Consider the following 23,924-nt stretch of genomic DNA (forward strand, 5'->3'; position numbering starts at 1 on the left):
CCATTAACAAAAGATATCTAATCGTGTTATTACGCCCATTAACAAAAGACAATTGTAATTTTTGTTTTTGACTTGGTATCAGTTTACACGAGCAAAAATTAATCAATGGCAACCCAGACGGTATGTTAAGTTTTCAGTCTCGCATAGTCCATCTTATTAATTTCTTATATAACTTTTTTTTAGGGAATATGCATATGGCATTTTGGAGGTCATGGCAAATGATAATTACTCTGAAAACTATTTCTATATGTCGTTTAATGTAACAATAGATTAACTGAGATAACTGTGATATTCTGTAAACCTTAATTGACAAAAAATAAATTACTCTAAACAGGAAACAGCAATTGTTGATAATGCCTTGCTATCTGCACTGAAGTGCAAGAAACATGCAGAGGTGTTAAGTCTGCTGGAGAGGGAAGTCACCATTCATTCAACAGAACAAGCAAGTGTCTTATTGTATGGTTATTTAGTCACGAAGGGTCGGTTAAAATTTTTAACAATAGTTTATTTTCTGAAACAAAATCATAAAAAACATACTTAAACTTATAACTGACAGATTGAAAGTTCTAGATTACATTAAAAGGAAATTTCCTAAAGATCTGTTCGAAAATGATGTTATAGACCCCACCCAGCCGCGCAGAAAAAAATATATTTTATGGTAACAGAGATTATTGTATATTGCGTGCTTGGTATCGTGTAAAAGAATGATGGCTTCTTTTTAGGAAGGGCGGTAAAAATGAGAGCAAATTTTATTAATTGACTGATGCTTAAGCTGCATGTCATTAAAGCATGGACTGAATGCTTGAAAAAAAAATGTCAGCGATGATATATGTATGAGTAATACTTTTGCGAATCAATTTCCACGATTTTTGCAAGATCAATGCGTTCCATCTTCTAATAACCTAATAACCTTATTTCTAGCTACATCAAATGCGAGTTCTACTCCTTCGGTATTGAAAGCTGTAATGTCAAATTACCAAAGCCAAACAGGACATGGCTCACAAAATTCTCCACTTCCAATCTCCACTTACCCGTTGAAAGGGGAAGGTCGTATAACATTCCAAAACAAGATATACTATGCCCTTTTTTCAACGAGAATACCATGTATATGTCACTGTTGAAAAGGTATTTGCCAAAGTATTACTATGAGTATCCAAAAATCGCCAAAAAGTAGGTGGTTTGTTCTCTTTTTTTGTAGTATGAATATGTTAACTGTTTGACCTCACGTTCATCACACCCCTGAGTGTATAAAGTAAAATCAGAAATCGGGATTTCCATATATCAATATATTTTGGTTTTTTTTTTAAATGTAAATACCTTTTTAAATTTTATGCAGTCGACTGGTAGACAATATATACATTATGCAGCAAAAGGGGGATCAACAGAGGTGGTAACACGACTACTGGAGCTTGGTGCAGATATCAATGAAAAAGACAAGGTAATGACAGGGGGTTCGATATCTTACTTATTTTTATTAAATAATAAATTATATTATACTTAGTATATGATTTTATTTCATACAATATCTATGTAATTTTATAAAATCGATAAAAAAATAAACAAGATATCATACAAATACAAAATAAATAAGAAATCTGATTTGATTTTCTTTATTACCTCGCTGACTTTTTGTATCGCGCTAGAATTCTAACAAATAGGCTTCTGGAACAGGGTTATGTTGCTACAAGATTGAAGTCATCACTACAGAAGTTTTGTGGTCGTCATCATGAACTCGTGGATCGTTACCATATGCGCCATGAAACTGATTGTTCAACTTGTCATGGTTTTCCTTTCCTCTTTCGTCTACCACGGACTTGACTTTTTATGAGCAACTCGGCGGGTGTTTCTAGAAAAACAGAGGACGCCTACCCTACCGGTGCACCTGGTCCATGCTCCCAGTTTTTATTGGAGTCCGAGTCGCTCATTTTCTTTTTTACTTTGTAAGTATGATTTTAGTTACTCTCTGTTGTATATGTCTGTTTTCCATGTCTGGTCATAGTCCCTGGATTACATTCTTTTGATTACTACTATAACCTTGGTTCCCTTTATTACTCCATAAGCTATACATAGCTATATATAGTCTTTTTTCATAGGACAATGACAATTAAGAACACTGAATGACCAATACTTTCAACACACTAGGTTTAATATAATCATTCAAATATTCGTTTAATCCTTCAGTTTTAATAAAAACTCGAAATTTTAAACTTATTATAACGAGAATTTAAGTAGCTGTCTTTGTAAGAATCATGCAAAATCTGAAAAATGTGATACACCCTAAAAAGGCTACATATTTTTATTTTAGTAATTAAGTTGTTTATGGGTCTGTACTATGAAATGTGTAATTATTCATTCAAATCTGCCTGTTCTTAGGAGATAATCAACATTGAAAATCCAGTAGATTCTATTGTATTTCAGCGTCATTTACAGAGTTTTTTTCCTTTAATTTTGAAATCTACGGTGCATTCTATACAATTTTTATCTCCTAAGAGCACGGGTTATATGAAAAAACCACGTCTTAATTTCTGTTTACTAGGGCATTTCAAACAAAATATCAAAAATAAAAATATGAATAAAAATATATTTTTACCCATGAATCACAATTTGCATGATCCTTAGCTGGAGTACTACTTAAAATTAAGATGTTTAAAAGCAGAATAGGTACACTGACAAAGTAAAAGTATTAAGGAAAAATTTAAATCAAAACTTCGTCATTAAAATAACCTCTCTTCCGAATACTTCTTGACGACATGGAGAGGGTACCGCGGGGGGTATATTTCATCCATATTTTTTTAACAAAGTTGCCACTGTTATAATTGTATATAAAAATGTTTCGCTTACTAAAGTGCATAAATGATGTTCGTGAACAAATAATAGCCAAGGACGTTAAGCAAACCCTTAGTCGGTCATGATTATATATTACAAATACCTCATATGAGTTCAAGGTATTGAGTATATATTCTTAGCACGAAAACAGCAATTACACCAATGATAGGAACAGTCAGCTGATCGTCAGCTTCACTCACATCGTGCGTTTGATTGGTTAACACTGCGTTACAAAAGAATTTGGGGATTTTTGTGGTTTATATATCTACAAAGACAGTCAAATTATATCCACGAAGCTACCTTGTCTTAGCTTTATAATGAACGAAATGAAGGGTGTAACGGATATACGGAATTAAAGTACTATCTTTTTAAACTTTATTGTTGAAGTATTATTAATCAAAACAACAAGGAACAATTGATTAAAAATCAAAACAATAACACCCATAAATATTTCCGAATTTCTTGTAAATATTTTGAAAGTTACTTCAAAATCCATACAGCGGTTTTGTATACAAAATGGGTACCTGTACTAATAAAATAATGAATGTCATTGAAATTCCAAATCCACTCAGAGCAAAACTCGAAAACTTGAGATAACTGGCGATCAACATCATTACATAAATATTATTCCCTGAAGTTTCATAAAATAAATAAAAGTGTAGGAGTTGAGAAAACAAACGTGTGACGAACGAACAGACGGACATCCTGGTCACTATAAGCCTTACCACCTGCTTTGAAACAGGATTACAAAATTAAGGTTTATTTCAAAATAAAAGGGCACGTGAGTAAAAAGTACACACTACAATACAAGAAAGCGTTTATAATGACCAAAAATGTTACATCAATGTTATTTCAGTCTTCTGAGATTTATAGAAAATAGAAATATTAGAAACATTAACAATTAATGAATAATATGATTTTAGGCTATGCCTATGAAGGGCGGGGCTCAGTGTGTGTCCTCAAACTACCTTTAAGCTGTATACATTATAATAAGGTTGTCTCTCTGAATGTCACTATTATAGTTTTCAAATTGTTTGCTGAGAATTTTTTAAACATACATTTAATAAAATAAGTGAATAAAACAAGTACTATCTTTAAAAAAAGATATCCGACGCAGTAAAATTTGTTCTTTCTTAAGTTTCTACATTTCTTTCAAGAAAATAACACACGGCACGCAATTTAAAATTTTCGATTGTTTTTTCGAACGCAATTTCAAAATTTCGATACATTTTTTTTTCGAACGCCACTAAGTTAGCAGTATTTGGCCCATTGGGAAACATAATTGCGATCAGGTGATGTCGGAAAAATCATATCCATCGACGTATCAAAAGACAAAACAGTGCCTCCGCAATTGCGCAATCGTCTACTTCCGTATCGACAAATTTCGTCACTTCCATCAGTATATTTATTAACCATTCATAGTTCTGGTCTTACATTCTACATATATAGGAGGTGACGCCCCGTCCATATTACACACACAAACTACAACATAATAGGGAAATTTAAATTTGAAACTTGAATTTCAGGATGAAAACACACCTTTACACTTGGCTGTTAAGGAGAAGCATGAAGACATGGTGGCATTGGTTGTTTCACGAGGAGCCAACTTGAAAATAACAAACAAGGCAAGGCTCGACATTTTTTTCAAATACCTTGATACTGCAACGAAATTATTTTTTATACAAATTCAATTTTGACAGATAGAATTCACTATTTGCTGTTTATAGGTTTATATTCACTTATTGTTTAAACGACCCTGTGCTGAATGATGACTTCTTTTTTGTTATGATTTATCAAGTGAAAAAAAGCAGTTGATAAAACATACTTGCACCGGAGAGTTCGAACAACTGATTAAAACGGAACAGCCCTCGTCTCCAAAGCTTAGGTCAATGCTAACTATGTGGCCGGTTAATATGGTGTTGACTATTTTTGAAGTGTCAAGGTTTCTTTTGAGGTATTAGATCGACTTCATAACTTTCAGGATTCGTATGATCATGACTTTCCTACCCTGTATGTATTACTGCTACATAAACTTATCAAAGGAAGGTTGCCATATTTAATTAATTGGTCCATTGATAATTCTGGTTCTGAATTCATTTCTTGTAATGATTACAATACATTTGTTTAGTGATTTAATACGCGATAATACATTAGTTTGATATTTTAGGTACGATAAATGCTTCGATCTTTTTAATTGACAATATTTATATTCGATTTTATAATACTTTTTAGAGACAGGTTGTTTATATTCCGAGAGAGACTTATTGTGCCCCTCTTATAGCCAATTTGTTTCTCTACTGTTTCGAATCACGTTCATGGCTAAACTCTTTAAAGATCGTTCAAAATCTGTTGTGTGAATTTAAAATTCTTTTAGATATCTTGATGGTATTTTGGTCGTAATAATCCCAACTTGGAAAACTGTGTTCAAGATGTCTACCCAAAATACAAAAGTTGACCTGGTCTGGGTTTCGTAAAAAAAAAAATCTCAAATTGAGGATTTCCTCAAATATTTCCTCAACTGTAATTTCGACCAATCAGAAAACTCAAGGATTTGAGGAAAATCTCTACTTGACATTTTTTTATGAAACCAGGTCCTGATCTAACAATAATAGTATTCGTACACCTTTAATTACATTAGAAAATGTCAGTCATCATACAAAAAATGAAGACAAAATAGATGATTTTGATTTTCCTATTGTGAATTTTCAACTCCTAAATGGTGATACTTCAGAAGCATCCTCCTATGGTATTTACATTTTATAAATGGGTTGCTCGTATTTGTAATAAATCGTCAGATTCTCCACAGGATTTTTCGTACCAGTGATATTGATATCACAAACGACTTTAAACATTTACTGTTTTCACCGTAACGGTTACAAAACTTTGAAGCCAAACCATGATAGCACTTGAAGGTGGAGTTACTCACCCAGTTTTTTTTTTTTTTACAGAAGTATAGTCTATACGCACATTCTTTCACACATAATCCGTTGGATTTATCAACTGCCCTTATTGGATATATTCGTAAAGGATACAATTTTCAAAATTATTGTCTATTCTCTGAACATTGTTTTCATAAACATAGATATTCAAACTATAATTGCATCCCTACGTAAAAACTAAGTCATTTACATTAAATGTAGTACTTGACGTTTCTTCTCAAAATCCAGTCCACTGGAATATTAATGAACGATTATTTCAAATGCTGGTAGTTTTTATGGTACTGTCACTCTTTAATATGTTCTGAGCTAGCTTTCAGTAAATGCGAGCGCTTTTAAAGTGCATGAAATATCGAATGATTAGATTGAAAATAGCTTATTATATACAAAAACGATGATAGGGAGAAAACTTTTTATAATTTCAGAGTAAACAGTCGCCCTTGTTGATAGCTATTAATGAAAAACAACATCGAATTGTGGAAATGCTTCTTAGATTTGAACAGGAAATTTCAGTGACGGAATGGGTCAGTATCATATATGCATTTCATTTGTCAAAGTTCAGTGCATATTTAATTCGGGTGTTAATGACTAGTCTCAGGTGTGGTATAAATATCCTGCTAAAATGATAGTAAATACGAATGACGTTGGTGTTTTGTATCCGCAAAAAGGGAAGGTACATTTGGTCTGAAAACAGTACCTATCTGTGTAATATGCCCTGTAAATTTGAAGATTATTTTTTACACATAATGCATACTGTGTATGTTAAAACAAATGCACTTCTAAGAACTAAAAAGACTAGTGAACATATATGTACGTGTATGAAAAGCGTTAACATTCTTAAAAGCACAATTATGTAATTTATTTCGTACAGGAAGCAACGCCAACAGCTCTTAAATTATGCATAACAACGTAAAATCGCTTTGTACCCGCATGATTTATTATCCGTAAGTGAACAAATAAAAAAATGAGGACTTAATATTTAAGAATGAATGTTTTCTTCCTCCTTCGCCGAACTTTACATTCGAAGAGAAACAAAACGGAAGTATGAAGCAGGAACTGCTGACCCTAACTTCCAGTGCGCATGTGTTCACCCCTCTGTTCAGGGGGGGGGGGTCCATGCTGTTCTTTTTTGTGTGTGTATACTTTTAGTTCTAATGTGTATTTGTTCTGCTTCTGTTGTTGTTTTAAGGATTGGGATGTCCAAGGGAGTAAATTGGGAAAACAGGAAAAAAAGGTAATTGAAGCAATGGAAAGACAATGTGCTTTAATTCCAGGAATTAAAAACAGGTTAGCTAATTTAACAAACATTATTTCCTAGAGTGAGTTAAGATCCATATTATTTTCCATCCACACAAAAAAGGAAAATCAACTTACCTACAAGATCATACGTCAAATCAAGAAAGTAGTCTCACCATTTTGTTCTTGTATTTTCTTTTCTTCATCTTTTCTGATCATTTAAACATGCTCATTCATGTAATGCTATTTACAGTACTGATAGCCATTTTAATGTAATGATTTGCGTATAAAGGCGGGGCTCAGTACTTTGACAGAGCGATTAAAATTTCATCGTTATTTAGATTATTGATAAAGTTTCGTAAGATTCGTAAAATTTTCGCCGAAAGTAGGAAGTGAAACAAAAAAAAATGATAATCTAAATAAAGTTTTGTATTCGTATTCGTGTTCGTATAGATAGGGAGTATAGACCAAAAATCACCGTAAAATCTGACTGATTTAGAAATTTAGGCGCCTTTCTTGATGAATTAAAATCCGTGTCTTTAATTAATGGCAGAAATAAGATATGCTCTATTAAAATCGGACAGAGACCTGTGATTAAATTATAGGTCTATGAATCGGATGACTTCCGCAAGACTCTTGGTTCCCTTGATATGATCACCCTTTCGTAACCGTGATGACCCGAATGTTTTCAATCAAAACAATTGGTTACCAAGAACCAGTTTATACAACTGGCGATGGTTATATATAGATATCGGGGCCCTGATAATGTATATGACCTACAATGTCAATTGTAACGAGCCCCAGTGTTTGAATCGGAAACAGGGTAATATTACTTTAATTCAATGCTCATACAAGCAAAAACACACATAAACATGTGTATGATATTTTTTAAAAGAGGTGCATTTTAGCGATCTTTGTGTGGCTTACGAAATTGAACTGGGAACCAGATTAGGAACCAGATTAAACAACTGGCGATGAATATTTATAGATATCGGGGCCCTGCTCATGTATATGACCTATATAATCTTGTAACGAGCCTCTGTGTTTGAATCGGAAACTGGGTAATGCCCAATGCTAATCGATCATTTCATGTAAACTTCCCGTCCTCATACGAGAAAGATGCTCACGTAGACCACACGTGTATGATATTTAAGAGATTAATTTTTATCTGGTATGAAGCTACAACTATATATATGACGCTATGGTGGTAAACACGACACAGATCTGCAGCATAACATGGAGTAGTATTACATTAATATGCAAATTATATGCGAATGTAAGGTACCTAAATAACGAGTGCAAGAAGTCGCTAACAATATGAGCGACTCAAAAAATTTTGATTGTCAGATTCAGAACTTTAATAAAACAATTGTTTTAACTCCTGACAAGGATTTTAAAGTAATGAACTCAGTAATATGATTTGCTTGCTCAATTGAATAGCTTGGTTCATTGTGGAATATACTACGTAAGACCTGAGGAGGAGCTTAGCACCGACTATTTGCAACTAGATACGGACAGTATCCGGTCACCATTTGTCTTCCAGTGTGACAGGATACAGTTAGAGTACACCAACATCAAACGGTACCTGAACATGAACGAAGAATTTTTCAGTGACATATATGAGTGCAGAACATGGGCATGTAAAGAACGGGACCTAAAATTAAGAGTAACTGTTAACGATTATGTTCCAACAGGTCGAACTCTTAAGTTTATATCTGTCGAGAACAGCAAAGGGGACGTTGAACCAGATTATGACGTAATTACAGATGATCAGAATAATCAGGTAGGTATTCACTCGGAAATCAAAAGAATGTAACCCAGGGGCAAAGACCAGGCATTGAAAACAGACACACACACAACAAAGAACATAAGATAACCAACATAATACATACAAAATAACAAAAGTAAATGAGCAACTGGGACTCCAATATACCTGGGATCATGCTCCCGGTGTGACGCAATAATTGCAGATATCAGGCTGGTATGTATTCTATTGCGACGCAATAATTACAGATCCGGTATGTATTCTGTAAAATGATGTTATATAAATGTAGTATTAAATGATGTTTAAATAACAGTCATGTTTAACAGAATTTTTGACATAAAAATATGTATGGTAAAATTATAAACATTCATTGTAAAAAGCCTTTTTTCAAATGGAGACGGGCAGTTTTTACTTCTGCTTATAAAAATGATTTCATTTTCAGAAAACAGTAGTCACAGTATCTGTTTGCATAACTAACTGCGAGTACAGTAAATTTACTATCGCTACCGTGGAGAAGGAAGAACAGATACAAGTCTCAAGAGAAGCAGCAGTGTTGAAACCAATAATGTCCCCGGGAACAGAAATAGCTATTCCAGAAAATACATTTAATAAAGAATCTCAACTCTCAATTAAGGTGGAAAAATACATTAGAAAGAAAAAATTATCTTCTTCAGAACACCTAACATAACTGTGTTCCTCTTTATGAGTTTTTTTATTCTCACGCTAAAATCAATTAACACCGCTGTCAAGTACAAGTTCTCATTATATACAATTAAAGAAAGGTCGGTAAGATCACAACTATTGGCAGCATCCTAAACCACTAAAACCATATTTCATATATAGTTCCCTTTTGATCAAATACAAATAAAAAGTTTTATCTGTGGTTGGGAAATTATTGAAATCATCCTTACCATCTTACAAGTTCTTGTATTTGCACTCGATGACCTAACCCTTTTTACTAGGATGGAAAAGGGGTTTGAACTTTTGTTTCTGGGACGCTAAATATGATTTGTAACATTGAATAGCAATATAAAATTAAAAAAGTAAAATATGTAGCTTTAAAACTGCTGTATTTTCTTTATTTCTTACAATTTACCCCGTTAAGCTCCTTAATTTGTAAACTCAATTGACTACCAGATGGTGATTCAGAAAATTCAAATTGTAATTGCACCAAAATGATATCACTTTATGTCAGATAAATGTCAGAACAAATATTGAGATATTTTCTTATGATTCCATATTTAACTCGAGAACCGAATGTTACTGGAAATTCAGAACTCCTTGAGTCAAATACCATTCAAAATGTCAGATGGTAAGAGTCGCACTACAATTGGAAGGTTAAGAACAAATTTATAATATATATTGATTGTCTTCTCATAGCAAATTTAAACAAATGGTTTTACAGTTATGAATTCTATGCTCTTTGCCATTTTGTATTACAACATAAACTCTTAGTTTTCTCATAACCAAAACAACAATCAGATTCTAAAATAGGACGACTACCTTAACAAATAAACATTACTATATATGCTCCAATTTAAATAGGTGATGGATACAGAAGAGACTAATAGAGAAGAAGAACAGTGTATGATAGCAACTGATGCCCTTATGATACACACTTCTGATCATGTTCAACCTGAAAAACAGGTTAGCATGAAGCTGCCGATTCATACACAAATCAATGTGAATCCAAGTCAAAATGGCATCATAGTACTGGCATCAAAAGATGACCATCCAGACTCTGTTGACGATTGGGAAATGCTTGAACCATCAGAGTCGGCCAATACGGAGTCTCTATCCTTTAAAGTGAACCACTTTTCTGTGTAAGCAAGTTAGTGATACTAATTTCTGCGACTTTACGCGCGCTATTCGTACTCCATTGAATAATCAGCGTGTATGGCTAGAATAATGCCCAATTATCTCCATTTTCGTGCGAAAAAAAACCACACACTTTCGTCTTGTTAATTTTGGAATATAAGGACATTTGATAAAAATAACAAAATATTAGGCAAACATGTCATGTTTAAGGGACGCGTTTAAGAGTAATAACTTTTTAATTCGACTTTTTCAGCTTGTCCCAGGTAACATTTTTCATTTATCATACATACTAAAATACCATTTGCAAGTAAATATCAATTTATTGTAAAATATATTATTGCCTTATCAAACAAGGAGGTTCTGGTAGTCATATAAGTAATATTCTATGACATTCTTAAGATGTTAGGTAAGACTAATTCGTCTCATATTGAGAGAAGAAATGTGTCCCGTATGAAAAATGAAAACGGCAAACTGATTGTAGAAGCGAAGAACGAACATTTAAAACAAAGAAAGAATTATAATTTTATTACTATTTTTTTGTTGTTGCTTAAATCAAAAATTAGCCTCAAGACGTAAAGTTTTGAAATATGAACTTTTTCACTGAGGCTTATAGAATTGTTGCACTTCCAATTTTGGTCCGAAATACGAGACTGACTGTTGTTAGCTGCTACGTTTTCTTATGTAATGTTCCTTTACGGGTTTAATTTCATGAATTTTCAGTCTGTTATTTTTCTCTATTTAAGTATTGCTATTAGAATGAGGGGTCATCAAAGGTAATATAGATATTAAAATGTTCGAAAATGATTGTTGTTTTAGGATTTCAGTCAAATCATATATCTTTGAAAGATGCCATTAATTGTGGAGGGAAAGCACTATTCAATCACAAGAACGGCCATTTTCATATGTGGACGGTTAACATTAAGAAATACTTGCTTCCCATTTCAATATTTATAATAGCAGAGCTCAATTTTCAAGATAGGACAATACCAGGGTGCACAAACATACGCACTGAGCTACAACTAACTGAAAACACTGAACGCGCTGTCCTTCAACTAAATGAACGCCCTGAATAAATAACTGAACGAGTTGTCCTTTCACTAAATGAACGCACTGAGTTACAACTAACTGAACGCGCTGTCCTTCCAATAAATGAACGCACGGAGCTACAACCAACTGAACGCACCGAACAACTAACTGAACGCGCTGTCCTGCGACTTACTGAAGTTCGTTTATTTATTGACAGGACTTTCGCTCTTTCGAAAATTCTTATCAGCTACGAATTTTCAATCTCTTAATCTACAAATATAGGTATTTAATTTCATTATTATTGTACTTGAACAATAATATTGTTTTCTATGACATAATGTTGAACAACAACGATTCTAGGAAAGAAAACGACTTGCAGTTGTATTACTGGCACTTTGGCATTTTGTAATACACATTGAAATTGGTGCTTGACACTGTGATAAATCGATAAGAATAAGTATATAAATAACTTAATTTTTCGATGTTTTAAAAAAGTAAAACTACTGCAACATTTGCTGATCCCTTTGTTAATTTTTTGCATTGTGCTCAAAACCTGAACTGTGCCAACACCGCCTTTCCGCCCAAAAATGTTAATAGCGGCCGAGGCATTTTATATGAAATAAGCATTCCCGCGTTTCTCGAAATCGTAAAATAGGTTGGGTAAACAATAATTTTTGTTGTTGTTGAACTTCTAATTCATTTGCGAAACAACAAACTTTGTTTTTTTTTAAGAACAAACTAATTATGTTACCCAAGCATTGTGTAACTACAAGTTGTTTTCAGAGGAAGGCATAACACAAACAACCGCAATGGTATTTTTCAATAACGAATATAGTACATGATGGTTTATTACTTTGTCGTTTGAAAAAAAAATACTAGAAAAAAATAAGTTGAAATGAAAAATGTGTCCACCGTATGCCCTAAATAATTCTTGAAGAGTGCGAGCAGGTACGCGAAAGTACCATTCATGAAATATTCCATAGGAGCCATGTAGCCATGTTCGTAATTTAGTAGACTGGTGCGTACTACTTTATATAATCGGGGTTTCTCAAAATTGTTGTCAGAATTTTTTATTCTGTATAATTGGATCCTCTCCTAGTGTTCCGGGTGTAGAAAATACCTATTACGAATGTTTAAATACAGTTTTTAACAAAAATGCGGACTTTTTCGCAGAGTTTATAAATGTAACTATAGAATTTTTTATCTGTATAAAGGTGTGAAGTAAACGTAATTTTGGCCTATGTTGTTCAACAGGTGCATTCGATTGCTCGTAGCACAGTACGTACTTGTGCACCCTGTAAATGAATGAGAAGGTTGGGATAATCGACGGTATATAAGTTCCACGGGATTAGTTCTTATCTTTTAAAAACTGCCATAGAACTATCAGAAGTACAAATTCAATGATTGCATATGTACCTAAATGTAACCGGGTTTTCAGTTTTGTTGGTGTAGCAAGGTCATGGACACAAAAGAGTGCAGATATTGAAAAACTTCACCAAGTTATAGAAAATACCATCGCAAGGAGAAAGAAGGTTGTGTTCATGGTGTTTACGAGGGATGCAGAGGCTGATGGATATCAGAGTGTAGGAGTTCAATGTGTTTCCTCGAAAAAACATAAGCCCGCTTCTGTGGAATGGGAAAATAAAGGATACAGTTTGGTGATGTGTTCCGATTCACATATCTGCACCAGCGGCAGTATCTTCCAGGTAATTCCGATTCATATATTTGCACCATCAGTAATATAAAGCCAAGGTTCCTAATATGATATATCTTTTTTCTGTGTTTGTACTATTTTCCAAGTAATTATGATATGTATCATATGTTTTTTTTTTTTTTTTGGTGGGGGGGGGGGGGTTATTCAGCATGATATTATTGGGTTTTTGTCAAAGTCTTCCTTACTGTTTCTGAACGTGACAATTCACAGAATATTGTCCACATATAATTCCTATTATATCAATTAAAATCTCTTTCAAAATCATTAAATATGTTTCAGGAAATTATTCAGCGTAATAATATCCTATCATTGCTGCAAATAAAATTAAGATATAGACTAAAAACAAATGAAGATTTGAGGGACTTCTTTTTCAAATTTAATTATTTTGGCCCTGATTGTTTAGTTATAAATTTGCTTTCCTAAAATCAAGCTTTTGCGAAATGTGTCAAGATGCATTAGATGTGTTAAACATGTTAAACACACTTATCAGTGTAAATCAATACACCAATATTTATAGGCCCGTGCAGGTCCGGGTGTCAAAAGAATAGGCCTGCAGCAGCGCTAAGCTTGTCGTATAAGGCGACTAAATAGTGCTCAGAAACCTAGCCGGGGGCTAGGCGCTCTGCCCACAGAGCAACTGGGATGTGTGCCCCAGGTGGTGGAATGGGGTACCCCTGGCGTGTTACATGCTGGGGTTGTCAGGCTACAATACGGAAAACCTGACCGCAAACCATAGTGGTGCACCGTGTTAGGAAAGATGCCACGTTCCTCGCACGTTAAAGAACCCTGCTGTGGTATTCGATAGGAGTAGGAACCTTTGCGCTCCGCCACAGGAGGCTAAATTGCCCTACCTTACCCATCCCCCCTTTTTCCAGTGGCAATCAAAATTTGTCGACCCTATTATCCTTGTGACCCATCCTTTTTTTTTCATTTCATTTTCATTTTGTCATCCATTTCATGTTCATTGTCTGAATATAGCTGAAATATTGCTGCTCGGACGTTAAACCCCAACAAACAACAAACAAACCAATATTTATAATTGATAAACATGAAGTAAGTACAATTGGCGGGAAAATTCAAATTATTTAAAAGCATCTCTCTAGGAAATTATGTTTTTAAAAAGAGTTTTGGAATGAATGCAAATTAATTTTTGGACAAGTTTAGAAAAAAACAACTGTGAAAAAATTGAAATGAACAAAATGTGTAAATGTGTGTGAAGTAGGATACTGTTTAACTATTGATCTACAGATCGTATCCATACCTGTTAACCCTCCTAAATCATTGGGGGGGGGGGGTAGAGACTCCCACAATATCAATGAAAAATTAAATTATAATATTTGTGGTAGGCTTTTGGTTAAAATTACTGTTTTCTATGTAAGAGTAATCAAGGGAACCAATGTTATAGCGGTGATCAAAAGAATGTAATCCAGGGACAAAGACCAGACATGGAAAACAGACATACACAACAAAGAACATGAAGTAACTAAAATCATACATACAAAGTAACAAAAGCAAATGAGCGACTCGGACTCCACTAAAAACTGGTAGCATGGACCAGGTGCATCGGTAGGGTAAGCGTCCTCTGCTTTTCTACAAACACCCGCCGAGTTGCTCATAAAAAGTCAAGTCCGGAAGATTTAAATTTTTACATAAAATAATTGTTTTCACGTGAATCTCCCACATGAGACAGTGCCAATGGGGAAGAATCTTCTACATAAACTGCTACACAGGTTAACAGGTATGCATATCTCTGACATCAGTAAAGATTAACATTCAGTTTAAATATCGAAGAAAAAAGCAGTTCAAAATTATAAAGGAAATGCAAATTTATGATTACAGTTTTATTTTACATCGTGTAATTGTTAGGTCAAGTGAAATTTTTGTATATTAGTACCATTTTCACAAGAATAAGAAACCTCCAATGCTAAGAGCACTTTGATTATGTTCGGGCAATGTGCCATCGAGCAGGTAAGAAACCTCCATTGCTAACAGCACTTTGATTACAAATGTTCGGGCCGTCGAGCAGGTAAGTCGCAGTTTTACATTTTTGTAGATGCTTCTCTACAAGGAAGTACTTGTTTTGGAGTGAATCATTTTGATAAATATGCTTTATAGCATACATGTATATAGGATGAATGAAGAGTAAATAACAGTAACTATAGACAATAATCATCAAGAATAGTCAAAAAGGAAATCCGTGTAAGAATTGGCAATATTAAGGCAAAAACGGTAAAGTTGTATACCGCAATGGTTCTAACTTCAGGCATTTCTGATGGAAACAGCAAGTTAAACAAGGTTTTATATAGTTTTAATTTCATTAACTTCCACAAAGGAACAAGATTTAAAATTATCGAAAATATTTTTTAGAGTTCTTGAGAATCCACATAACGGTTTCAAAGTTTTTTTTGGTTGCCCCTCCTGGTCAGCCATACGGACAGCTGTTTTGTTGATCCTGTAATGTACCTTTGTTTGAATGGAATTTTATGGATTTTTTTATTGATTCCAATGCAAATAGAGTATGAATCGTCAGACTTCTCACTTGAAGGAATATTCAACGAGGTTATTAAGGACTTCGTTTAACTAGGATTTCACATCCTTATCAAGCAAGTGCGTATGTATGACTATAGGATTAACCGATCAAATTTTTAATTCTTTTATTAAACATTCTTAGTAATACCCGCCTACGGTATTTACATTTCGCAACTGGTCCGTTTTGCTCGTATTTATAATAAAACGTCATATTTTATGAACGCGTCAAGATTCTCCACGGGAATTTTAGTACGTGGGCTGAGATAACCCCCTCCCCGTGCACCCCCTCATCAACCAAAATATGATTTTCAGGTACCCTTATACCTCCCATTTAGGAATCTTTTTTGTCGCCAAAAAATAAACTGAAGCATTTTTGTATTTTTTGTCTACTTTTTATACCTCACTGAGGCAAAAATCGTTTTTTTAAGTTTTTTATTTTATTTTACGAACTACTTCTTTCTACAGAACGAAGAAAACTGACATATGTATGTATAATCATGTAGCCTTATGTCTTTATACTTTATTTCTGGTAAACCTATGTAGAAACATTGGTATACAGATAAACATGCACATTTTACAATATTAGTGTACAGTTGTTGAGGAACAAAGATTGAAGTACAAATAGCCAACAGACAAAAAAAGTAAGAAAGATGAGGAACAAAGTTTGAAGTATAAATGACATACTACAAAAAAGTAAGAGAGATAAATACAAAGTAGCATATGAAAAGATGGATAAAATCAGGGTGATGAGTAAATGGCTAAATGAGAGAATCCATTTTCTTATTGATAATTCTGATAAATTGACACAACTTGCGGAGTGCAGACATTTTGTGGTATTCATTACTTTATTGAACTTTGTGTTCTTTGTTGTGTATGTCTGTTTTCCATGTCTGGTCTTTGCCCCTGGATTACATTCTTTTGATTACTGTTATAACCTTGGTTCCCTTGATTACGCTTTAAAACATCACAATTCACCATAAACTTCCTATCTATATATACTTTTCTTTTTATCATGAAGAAATTGCATTTAAGTATATAATGATATTCATCACCTATATTGCCATTCCCACAACAAGGGCAGATTCTGTTATCTCTTGATATGTTTCTCCATCTTCCACTTTTTACTGGAAGTTCATGAATTGAGTCGAAATTTACAAAGCGTTGCACTATCTTTATCATTAAGTATTCAAAATATTTTTTAATACTATGATATTTTTTGAATAGTCGGTAATATAATGTTTTAGCAATATTTGAATTGGCCATGAAGAGTTTTTTTCAACAGTGTTTTTAGCCATTTACCATTGTAGATAAATTGATAGAGCCATACGTATTGCAGGCCACATTCATTCAAAATGTTTTCAATACCTTTAAACCAAAATGACAAAAAAGATGTCGTGTTTGTTAGGTTTATCATCAGCTTATAAGTAATGGTACTTAATTTTTGTTCTGGGCCGTTTAAGAGTTTCGTCCAAAAAGAAAGCATTCTTACTTTAATATCTAAGACTAAAGGACATCTTCCTACTTCCTAAATTTTAGACGTTTTAGTTGAGTAATAACTTGTAGAGTCGAATTTATATGACTTTTGAACAAAAAATCGAGAATCCTATTTTTTGCATTTTTTGATAAATTCTGACAACGAAAATCGCCAAAAATCGTCAAAAGAACCCCAGAAGTATAAACTGTGATAATACTAAATAGAAAATACCAAATAAGCCATTTTTACTGAAGCATTAATACTCCAGAGGTTTTGACATTGAAAAATATGTCAATTTAAGCGATTTTTCGGCGGGGTATGGGTACATTTCTTTCATTTTACCACATAACCTTCAACGTTACCGAAACTTTCATGGTACCATTGTAAAGCTGCGACATTTGGCTACACGATGTCATCTAAATTTGTTAAGTTTGTTCACACATGCTATCACAGGAAGGCTTAGACGCTCAAACAATTGAGCAACAAAAATTTTGGCTTTTTGACCCAGTGGGGTACAAATATAGGCTTATACTGAAAAAGAATCCGAGAACAGTTTTTGGCGACAAATTGATTCGGTAATGGGAGGTATAAAGGTACCTAAAAATCACTATGAAGTTGATGTGTGTGGGGGGGGGGAGGGGTGCACGGTGGATCCTCCCAGCCCATGGACTATTTTGTGTACCAGTGATATCGATATCGTTAACTGCTTAAAATTTCACCGTTACAAAAGTTTGATACAAACATATAATAGCACTTGCAGGTTCTTCATTAAAATGATGTTGTTCACCCAGTTTGTTTTATATGGAAAAATAGTCCTTTAAAGCACATTCTGATGGATTTATTTGCTCCAAAGGATACGATTTTCAAATCATTGTCTGTTCTTTGAACCCTGTTTTCATAAATACAGATATTCGGCCCCTAATTGCAACCCTACGTAAAAACTAGGTCATTTTTGAATATTGCACCACAAAGGCTTGCTACCACTAACACTACCCAGTATATAAACCCGAAATGATAATCCCAGATTTGTGCGGTGCCTCACTTCAACTCATTTTTTCTCAGATCAGTTCGAATAGATTACTATTTACTGCTCATCAATCACCTGACAGATGATGAATCAAATAAATACACACAAATATCAACATCAAATACATCCGATTGAATCAGTACACGGATTTGTACATTCAAACTCTATATTTCTACAATCGCTTGGACCGAAAGTGAAACTACTGCGACCTGTGACAATGTTAGACTAACCGGGTTTGTTCGGCACTTATCATGTTGTGGTAACACTAGAAATACATTTTTCCGCGCTTTCTAGCGTCACGTAGATGTCGAGCAAATTTTAGAAGGGTAAGTTAAATTCATATTTTACTTCATGCAGGATATAATATAATAAAATCAATTTAAAAATATTCAATTTGGAGAATTACTTTTAAAACTCTGCAGAGAGTTAAAGCCATAAAACATGTTTTTTGTAGAAGGGTGACTTCTTTCTGAAGTAAATAAGGGGTGCACACCGTAAACAATTGAATCAAGGGTAAAACCAACACCATCCTCAAATGAAACGTGAAGGCGACCAATTCAATTCCTGTATTAATAAGGTATACGTAGCACGGAAAGATTAAGAAAAGACTTATTGTTTTGAGAGTAAATATGAAATATTTTTTTAGAAATCCTAAGAATGCGCTATATTTGTTTAATTGTGTCGCTTAAAATAGAATTTGAAATGGTAACGAATAGACAAGGAAAATAGACACACATAACAAAGAACAAGAAATAACCAAAATAACACGAAGAGACAAAAGCAAAAACGCAACCCAAATTTCACTAAAAACCGGGAACACGGACCGGGTTTACCGACTTAAATCTCAAGCAGTAAGGCTTGTCGTAGAAGGCTTTGCACTGTGTAACCGTCACGATAGGGTGGATACAAATAGTTACAAATATATAAGAAATTTTGCCCTCCAATTGAACCAACACAATAAGCAAAACAGGCAACATACCAGATTCCTTCGATTATAAAAAAGGAAAACGAACAGCTGAAAAGTCGATTGTTTAAATACACTGGGTCAAACCAGCTAAACCAGGCATACTTGAAGTAGTGTTGATTAGAGATATAGGTGAAACAACAATTAAATTTTTTTTAACTTCAGCGGATACACCGTTTCCACATTACTGGAAAAAAATCACGCAAAGTATAAAAAAGCACAGGACAGAGAGGTCTGGAAAGTCTTCATTGCGGCATAAACTTGCAAAAAGTATGCAGTTTTCACCAAATACAGTGAAAATAACGCGACACTGAATAAAAATTACATTTATTCAATTATAAAATTTTAATATTGCAACCATGTAGTAACATGCGGTAAAGTTTTCTTTAAAAAAAAGGCTAATTACATCATGGATATCCAAAAATCTTTAAAACATAGCGATCTCAGTAACATAAAACATGACGATCTCGGTGGCATAAAACATGGCGATCTCTGTGGCACAAAACATAGCGATCTTTTTGAATGTTGGCACTTTGGAGTTTTCTATTCTCATGACCAGACTCCTTAAGCGTGGGTTCGCTCAATAAGCCTTCTTTAGAATTTTGACTGAGCATCCGAGTGGTCTAGGGCGCTGAACTTAGTGCAGGCGATGTTGCCATAGATGTCACAGCGGTACGTGTTCAAGTCCCGCGGAGGGAACGACCAAAAATTTACTTCGCAAATTTGACAGTTTTAACATCGTTGGGAATTTTTCAGACCCTTCTATAAGTTTACGTTTACTGTATCAATTTGATCCGATGAAGCAGTGTAGCGAATAGAGTCGTCACATTCTGAGACAGTATATTTATATATATATATCTGTGTTATCTCTATTAGTTACCAACCGACATACAACTCTGTGTTAATAACCCACCGACGTAACCAACCAACTCAAGTTATTCATCGACATACATCTCGTTGTTAGTTATCTACCGACATATATCACTGTGTTAGTTATCTACCGACATATATCTCTGTGTTAGATTATTACCCAATTGGTCGAAAAGAGGCCTTTAAAATGGCAGAAAAAAGTTTGATCTAACTTTCATAAATGCTTTATCACATGGTACCATTTTGAACCTCTTGTTTCGTATTTCCATCTGGATGACGTTTGTGGGGTTTCATAGCTTAATGCAATACATTGACGATTGTCATCAGTCCATAAAGGTGAGTCCATCTTCTATTCCCCACCTCCTCTGAAACCACTGAATAGAATTCAACGAAACTTTCACAATATTCTTAAACACATAATATTTCGCACCTCTTATTTGGTTTCTGTGATGTGGAGGGGTTATCGCCAAGAGAGCAATATTTGCTCACAGTTTTATAACTGTAATTATTTTTTTATGAAATTAAGACTCTACCACGAAGAGGTTTACAGTTTGTACATTTGCATGTACTTCAAGACGAAAACGATTGACTCAAATTGAGAACGCTCCCCTGAGACCTCTTATAGGGGGAATACGTGCGATATGATAATTAGTTATAGGATGCATGCCGGTTGGACATTATCTTCGTACGGAAGGTTGAGCGTTCACGCTAGTCCTGTAACGATTTTACTTATATTGACTTACTGCCCATTACGCCCAATTACATGTGGGGCATTTCACTTATATATGTGCATCTAATCTAATGTGTGTAAGTAAATACTTTCGGACACTGTGATGGGACAAATTGTGCTGACAACCAACATGTTTTATTAATTCCAGGCTCTAACATTTTTATACTTTTTTAAAATTGCATTATATTTTTTGAAAACCATTTTATATAAATATGATTTGTTTTAATTAATGTGTCATTCGCAGAAAAAAAAACGGGGAACTTGGACCCCAAACTTTATCTGCTTAAAATACCAAAATATCGAGACGATTATGATATGATTTTGATCACCATTTTAGTAAGGGAAATGAAGATATGAAGCTATATGAGGTGAGCACTAATGATATTATATTTTTCAGTGAATTATTTTGTGCTATATCGGTAACCAAGCTTGATATTATTCTACTTTCCAGATAGAACTATGTGGGAATATATCAGAGTTACACCATTCAAAGAAAATGCAACTGCCCTTCCTCATGCACAAAGAAAACAAAATAGTTTTTAAGGTGACTATCGTTGACAACACGAAGCCTGCAGAAGGTAAAATTAATATCCAATCAAGTGAGAAAAAGATCTTTACTGAACAAATCCAGGAAGTGGAATCAGGATGTCTTGGAATAAAGAAAATTAAAGTTAAAGATATAGAAAGGGAGCATACCGAACTCAAAGATGTTTGTTCTTGTGACCTAAAGATATTAAAAAAAGATTCAGGTATAATCTGCGTATTCTTATTAGGAAAACTATTTGTTTCTACGATCTGCTGCCAGCTTTGTTACATCTTTGCTGGAAGGAAAGTTTTCTGAATATATTTTTGACAACAACTGCTTTTTATGGTATATTACTATTATTGCAGTTTTTAATCAAATGCATTAAATGTGTTTCATTAGGTTATTGTTGTTGTTGTTGTTGTTGTTACAGTGATAGATCTATATCGAGTTTGAAGATTAAAATTATAAAATCTGCACATCATGATCATCAAGTCTGTTAAAAATTAGATAGAAAAGAACACTATACTACATGAACAAAACATACAAGTCATGTCTACCGTCATATAAAATACATCCTTGTTTTAGTATCAGATGTTTCTTTTGTAGATATTACTAGCTCTGACGATGTAAGAAAAAAATACAAAAAGATGTAAGTTTTCTTAACTTTTAACGTATGAAGCTGAATTAGATTCAGAACATATTTAAATATCCATTCAACAAACTGGTTCTTAATTTGTAAAGTCTAAACCGAGATTTAACTTTCAACCATCAAGGACAAGACCATCAAACCCTTTCCTCTGATTTGACAATTAGCATTACATAAATTTAGTTCTGTGTTCTCTTGCTATACTAGTAGAATACTTTTATTTAAAAAAAATACTATTCGCCATTCTTTTCAAATGTTCTTTTGTAGGTTCAGTGGGTTTAGAGTTCAGCGTGAGCTTCTTAAGAAAATCTCGGGATCTACAAACCATCAGGAATGAATTTGAGATGCAGTTTACTCCAAGAAAAAACACATTCACTTAAACATTAAGATAGTTTGATGTGTTTCCGTTGCATGTCAAATAAGCTTTGAAAGACGAATGTAATCAATGTGTGAGGAAAATTGTTCAAACAGTCGTTATTGTTGGTGAAAACATAGGGACAATGTACTCATTACATAATACTGGCTTTTATACCAGTAAGCACGCAATTGTGATGGTATCATTTGCATTGCGTTAATTGTCATATCCATATCTCGGGGACGTCATTCACTGACCCTCGATTCCGTGCCTACTCCTACAACGCAAGAGGTTCACCCATACGTTAGGATGGCATAATTAAGATAAAAAACTAGCCAGTCTCTAAAATTGCAGTAATAACTATTGCCTTATTCGAATTCGATTTCCATTTACGACCCTGCGTGGTGAGCAGTAATGTAATTATTCGCTACATCTCACAACAGATACCTTGAAAAAGGTAACATCCTCCTGATTTTTCCCTTGCAAGCGTCTCGCATTAATAATCTTTCTGCATGCATATTACCACAGAATACCAAGTTTTCTAATAAAATTTCATTAAAATCTATTAGCTAGTTCATGAGGAGTGTAAGAGATCAGCCAATAAATATCCTTTTTAACTCGCTTTGCCCAAAGGGCCATGTTAGCCATCGTCAACGCTTCTCGTCCGTCGTCGTTTGTAAATATTTCTTCAAATATCTTCTTTGAACTACTTGGCAGATTTTAATGAAATTCGGCTCGAATGTTTATTAGGTTATTCTACAACATTTGCTTTTGGCTTTTTGATCCATTAAAAAACGATTGCCAAGTCTAAAAGGAAAAGACTATGAGAGAATGAGAAAATGAAGGTGACTATATTTCCTTGGCTTCTAGAACTTTACAAAAGTCTCGATTGAGTTGGAGTTATATGACGACGTCTTGTTAACGTTATTGTTCTTGACGTTTTTTTTCTTTTGGTACTTTTTAGCCAGTATCTTGAAAACCTTAAGAGAAAAAAAAAAACTTCCAATTGATGAAATGATCCATATGATAAGGCCTACAAAAGTCTCCATTTAGTCGAAGTTATAGGATATTTGCTTGTTAGAGTTGTCCTTGAAAGGCAAATGATGGCATTTTTGCAGTTTTTTAGTCAATACATTGAAAACCAGAAAGGGAAAATAAGGAAACCAGGATTCGGACGGTTATCAATATAATCCAATGATAACGACTAGACAGGGACAATAGACACATTCAACAAGAAAATCTAAAATAGCACGAAGAAACAAAAGCAAATGAGCAACCCAGACTTCACTAAAACATATGCACCGGTTGGGTAAGCATCCTCTACTTTTCTATAAACACATACCGAGTTGCTCATAATATTTCACGTCCAGGGTAGACGAAAAGGGCATGGAAAACTGAAAAACTTTCAATTGATGGAACGAAGTCAGAAAATAGCTTTCCAGACAACCTCTAGGATTGCCGGAATAAGAGGTGGATATATGA

At 34.0% G+C, this 23,924-nt stretch overlaps 1 protein-coding gene across 1 annotated transcript; it reads left to right on the forward strand.

Annotated features, from left to right (window-relative positions):
• Positions 1–81: 81 nt before the first annotated feature.
• LOC148623563 (uncharacterized) lies at positions 82–23,007 on the forward strand. Its single transcript, XM_088565455.1, has 13 exons — positions 82–120; positions 335–442; positions 1,337–1,438; positions 4,353–4,451; positions 6,188–6,286; positions 6,952–7,049; positions 8,439–8,781; positions 9,206–9,397; positions 10,309–10,586; positions 13,046–13,313; positions 21,367–21,664; positions 22,048–22,090; positions 22,355–23,007. Exons 1-13 carry the CDS (start codon positions 106–108, stop codon positions 22,422–22,424), a joined length of 2,013 nt encoding a protein of 670 aa, XP_088421581.1. The 5' UTR covers positions 82–105; the 3' UTR covers positions 22,425–23,007.
• Positions 23,008–23,924: the final 917 nt, after the last annotated feature.

This window comes from Perna viridis, chromosome 2, assembly GCF_037379345.1.
Source record: "Perna viridis isolate PV_CMFRI_1.1 ecotype Kerala chromosome 2, ASM3737934v1, whole genome shotgun sequence".
NCBI lineage: Eukaryota > Metazoa > Mollusca > Bivalvia > Mytilida > Mytilidae > Perna > Perna viridis.

Coding starts and splice junctions, on each gene's coding strand:
- LOC148623563 (XM_088565455.1), top strand. Junction 1,439..4,352: donor ATATCAATGAAAAAGACAAG/GTAATGACAGGG, acceptor CTTGAATTTCAG/GATGAAAACACACCTTTACA. Junction 4,452..6,187: donor ACTTGAAAATAACAAACAAG/GCAAGGCTCGAC, acceptor TTATAATTTCAG/AGTAAACAGTCGCCCTTGTT.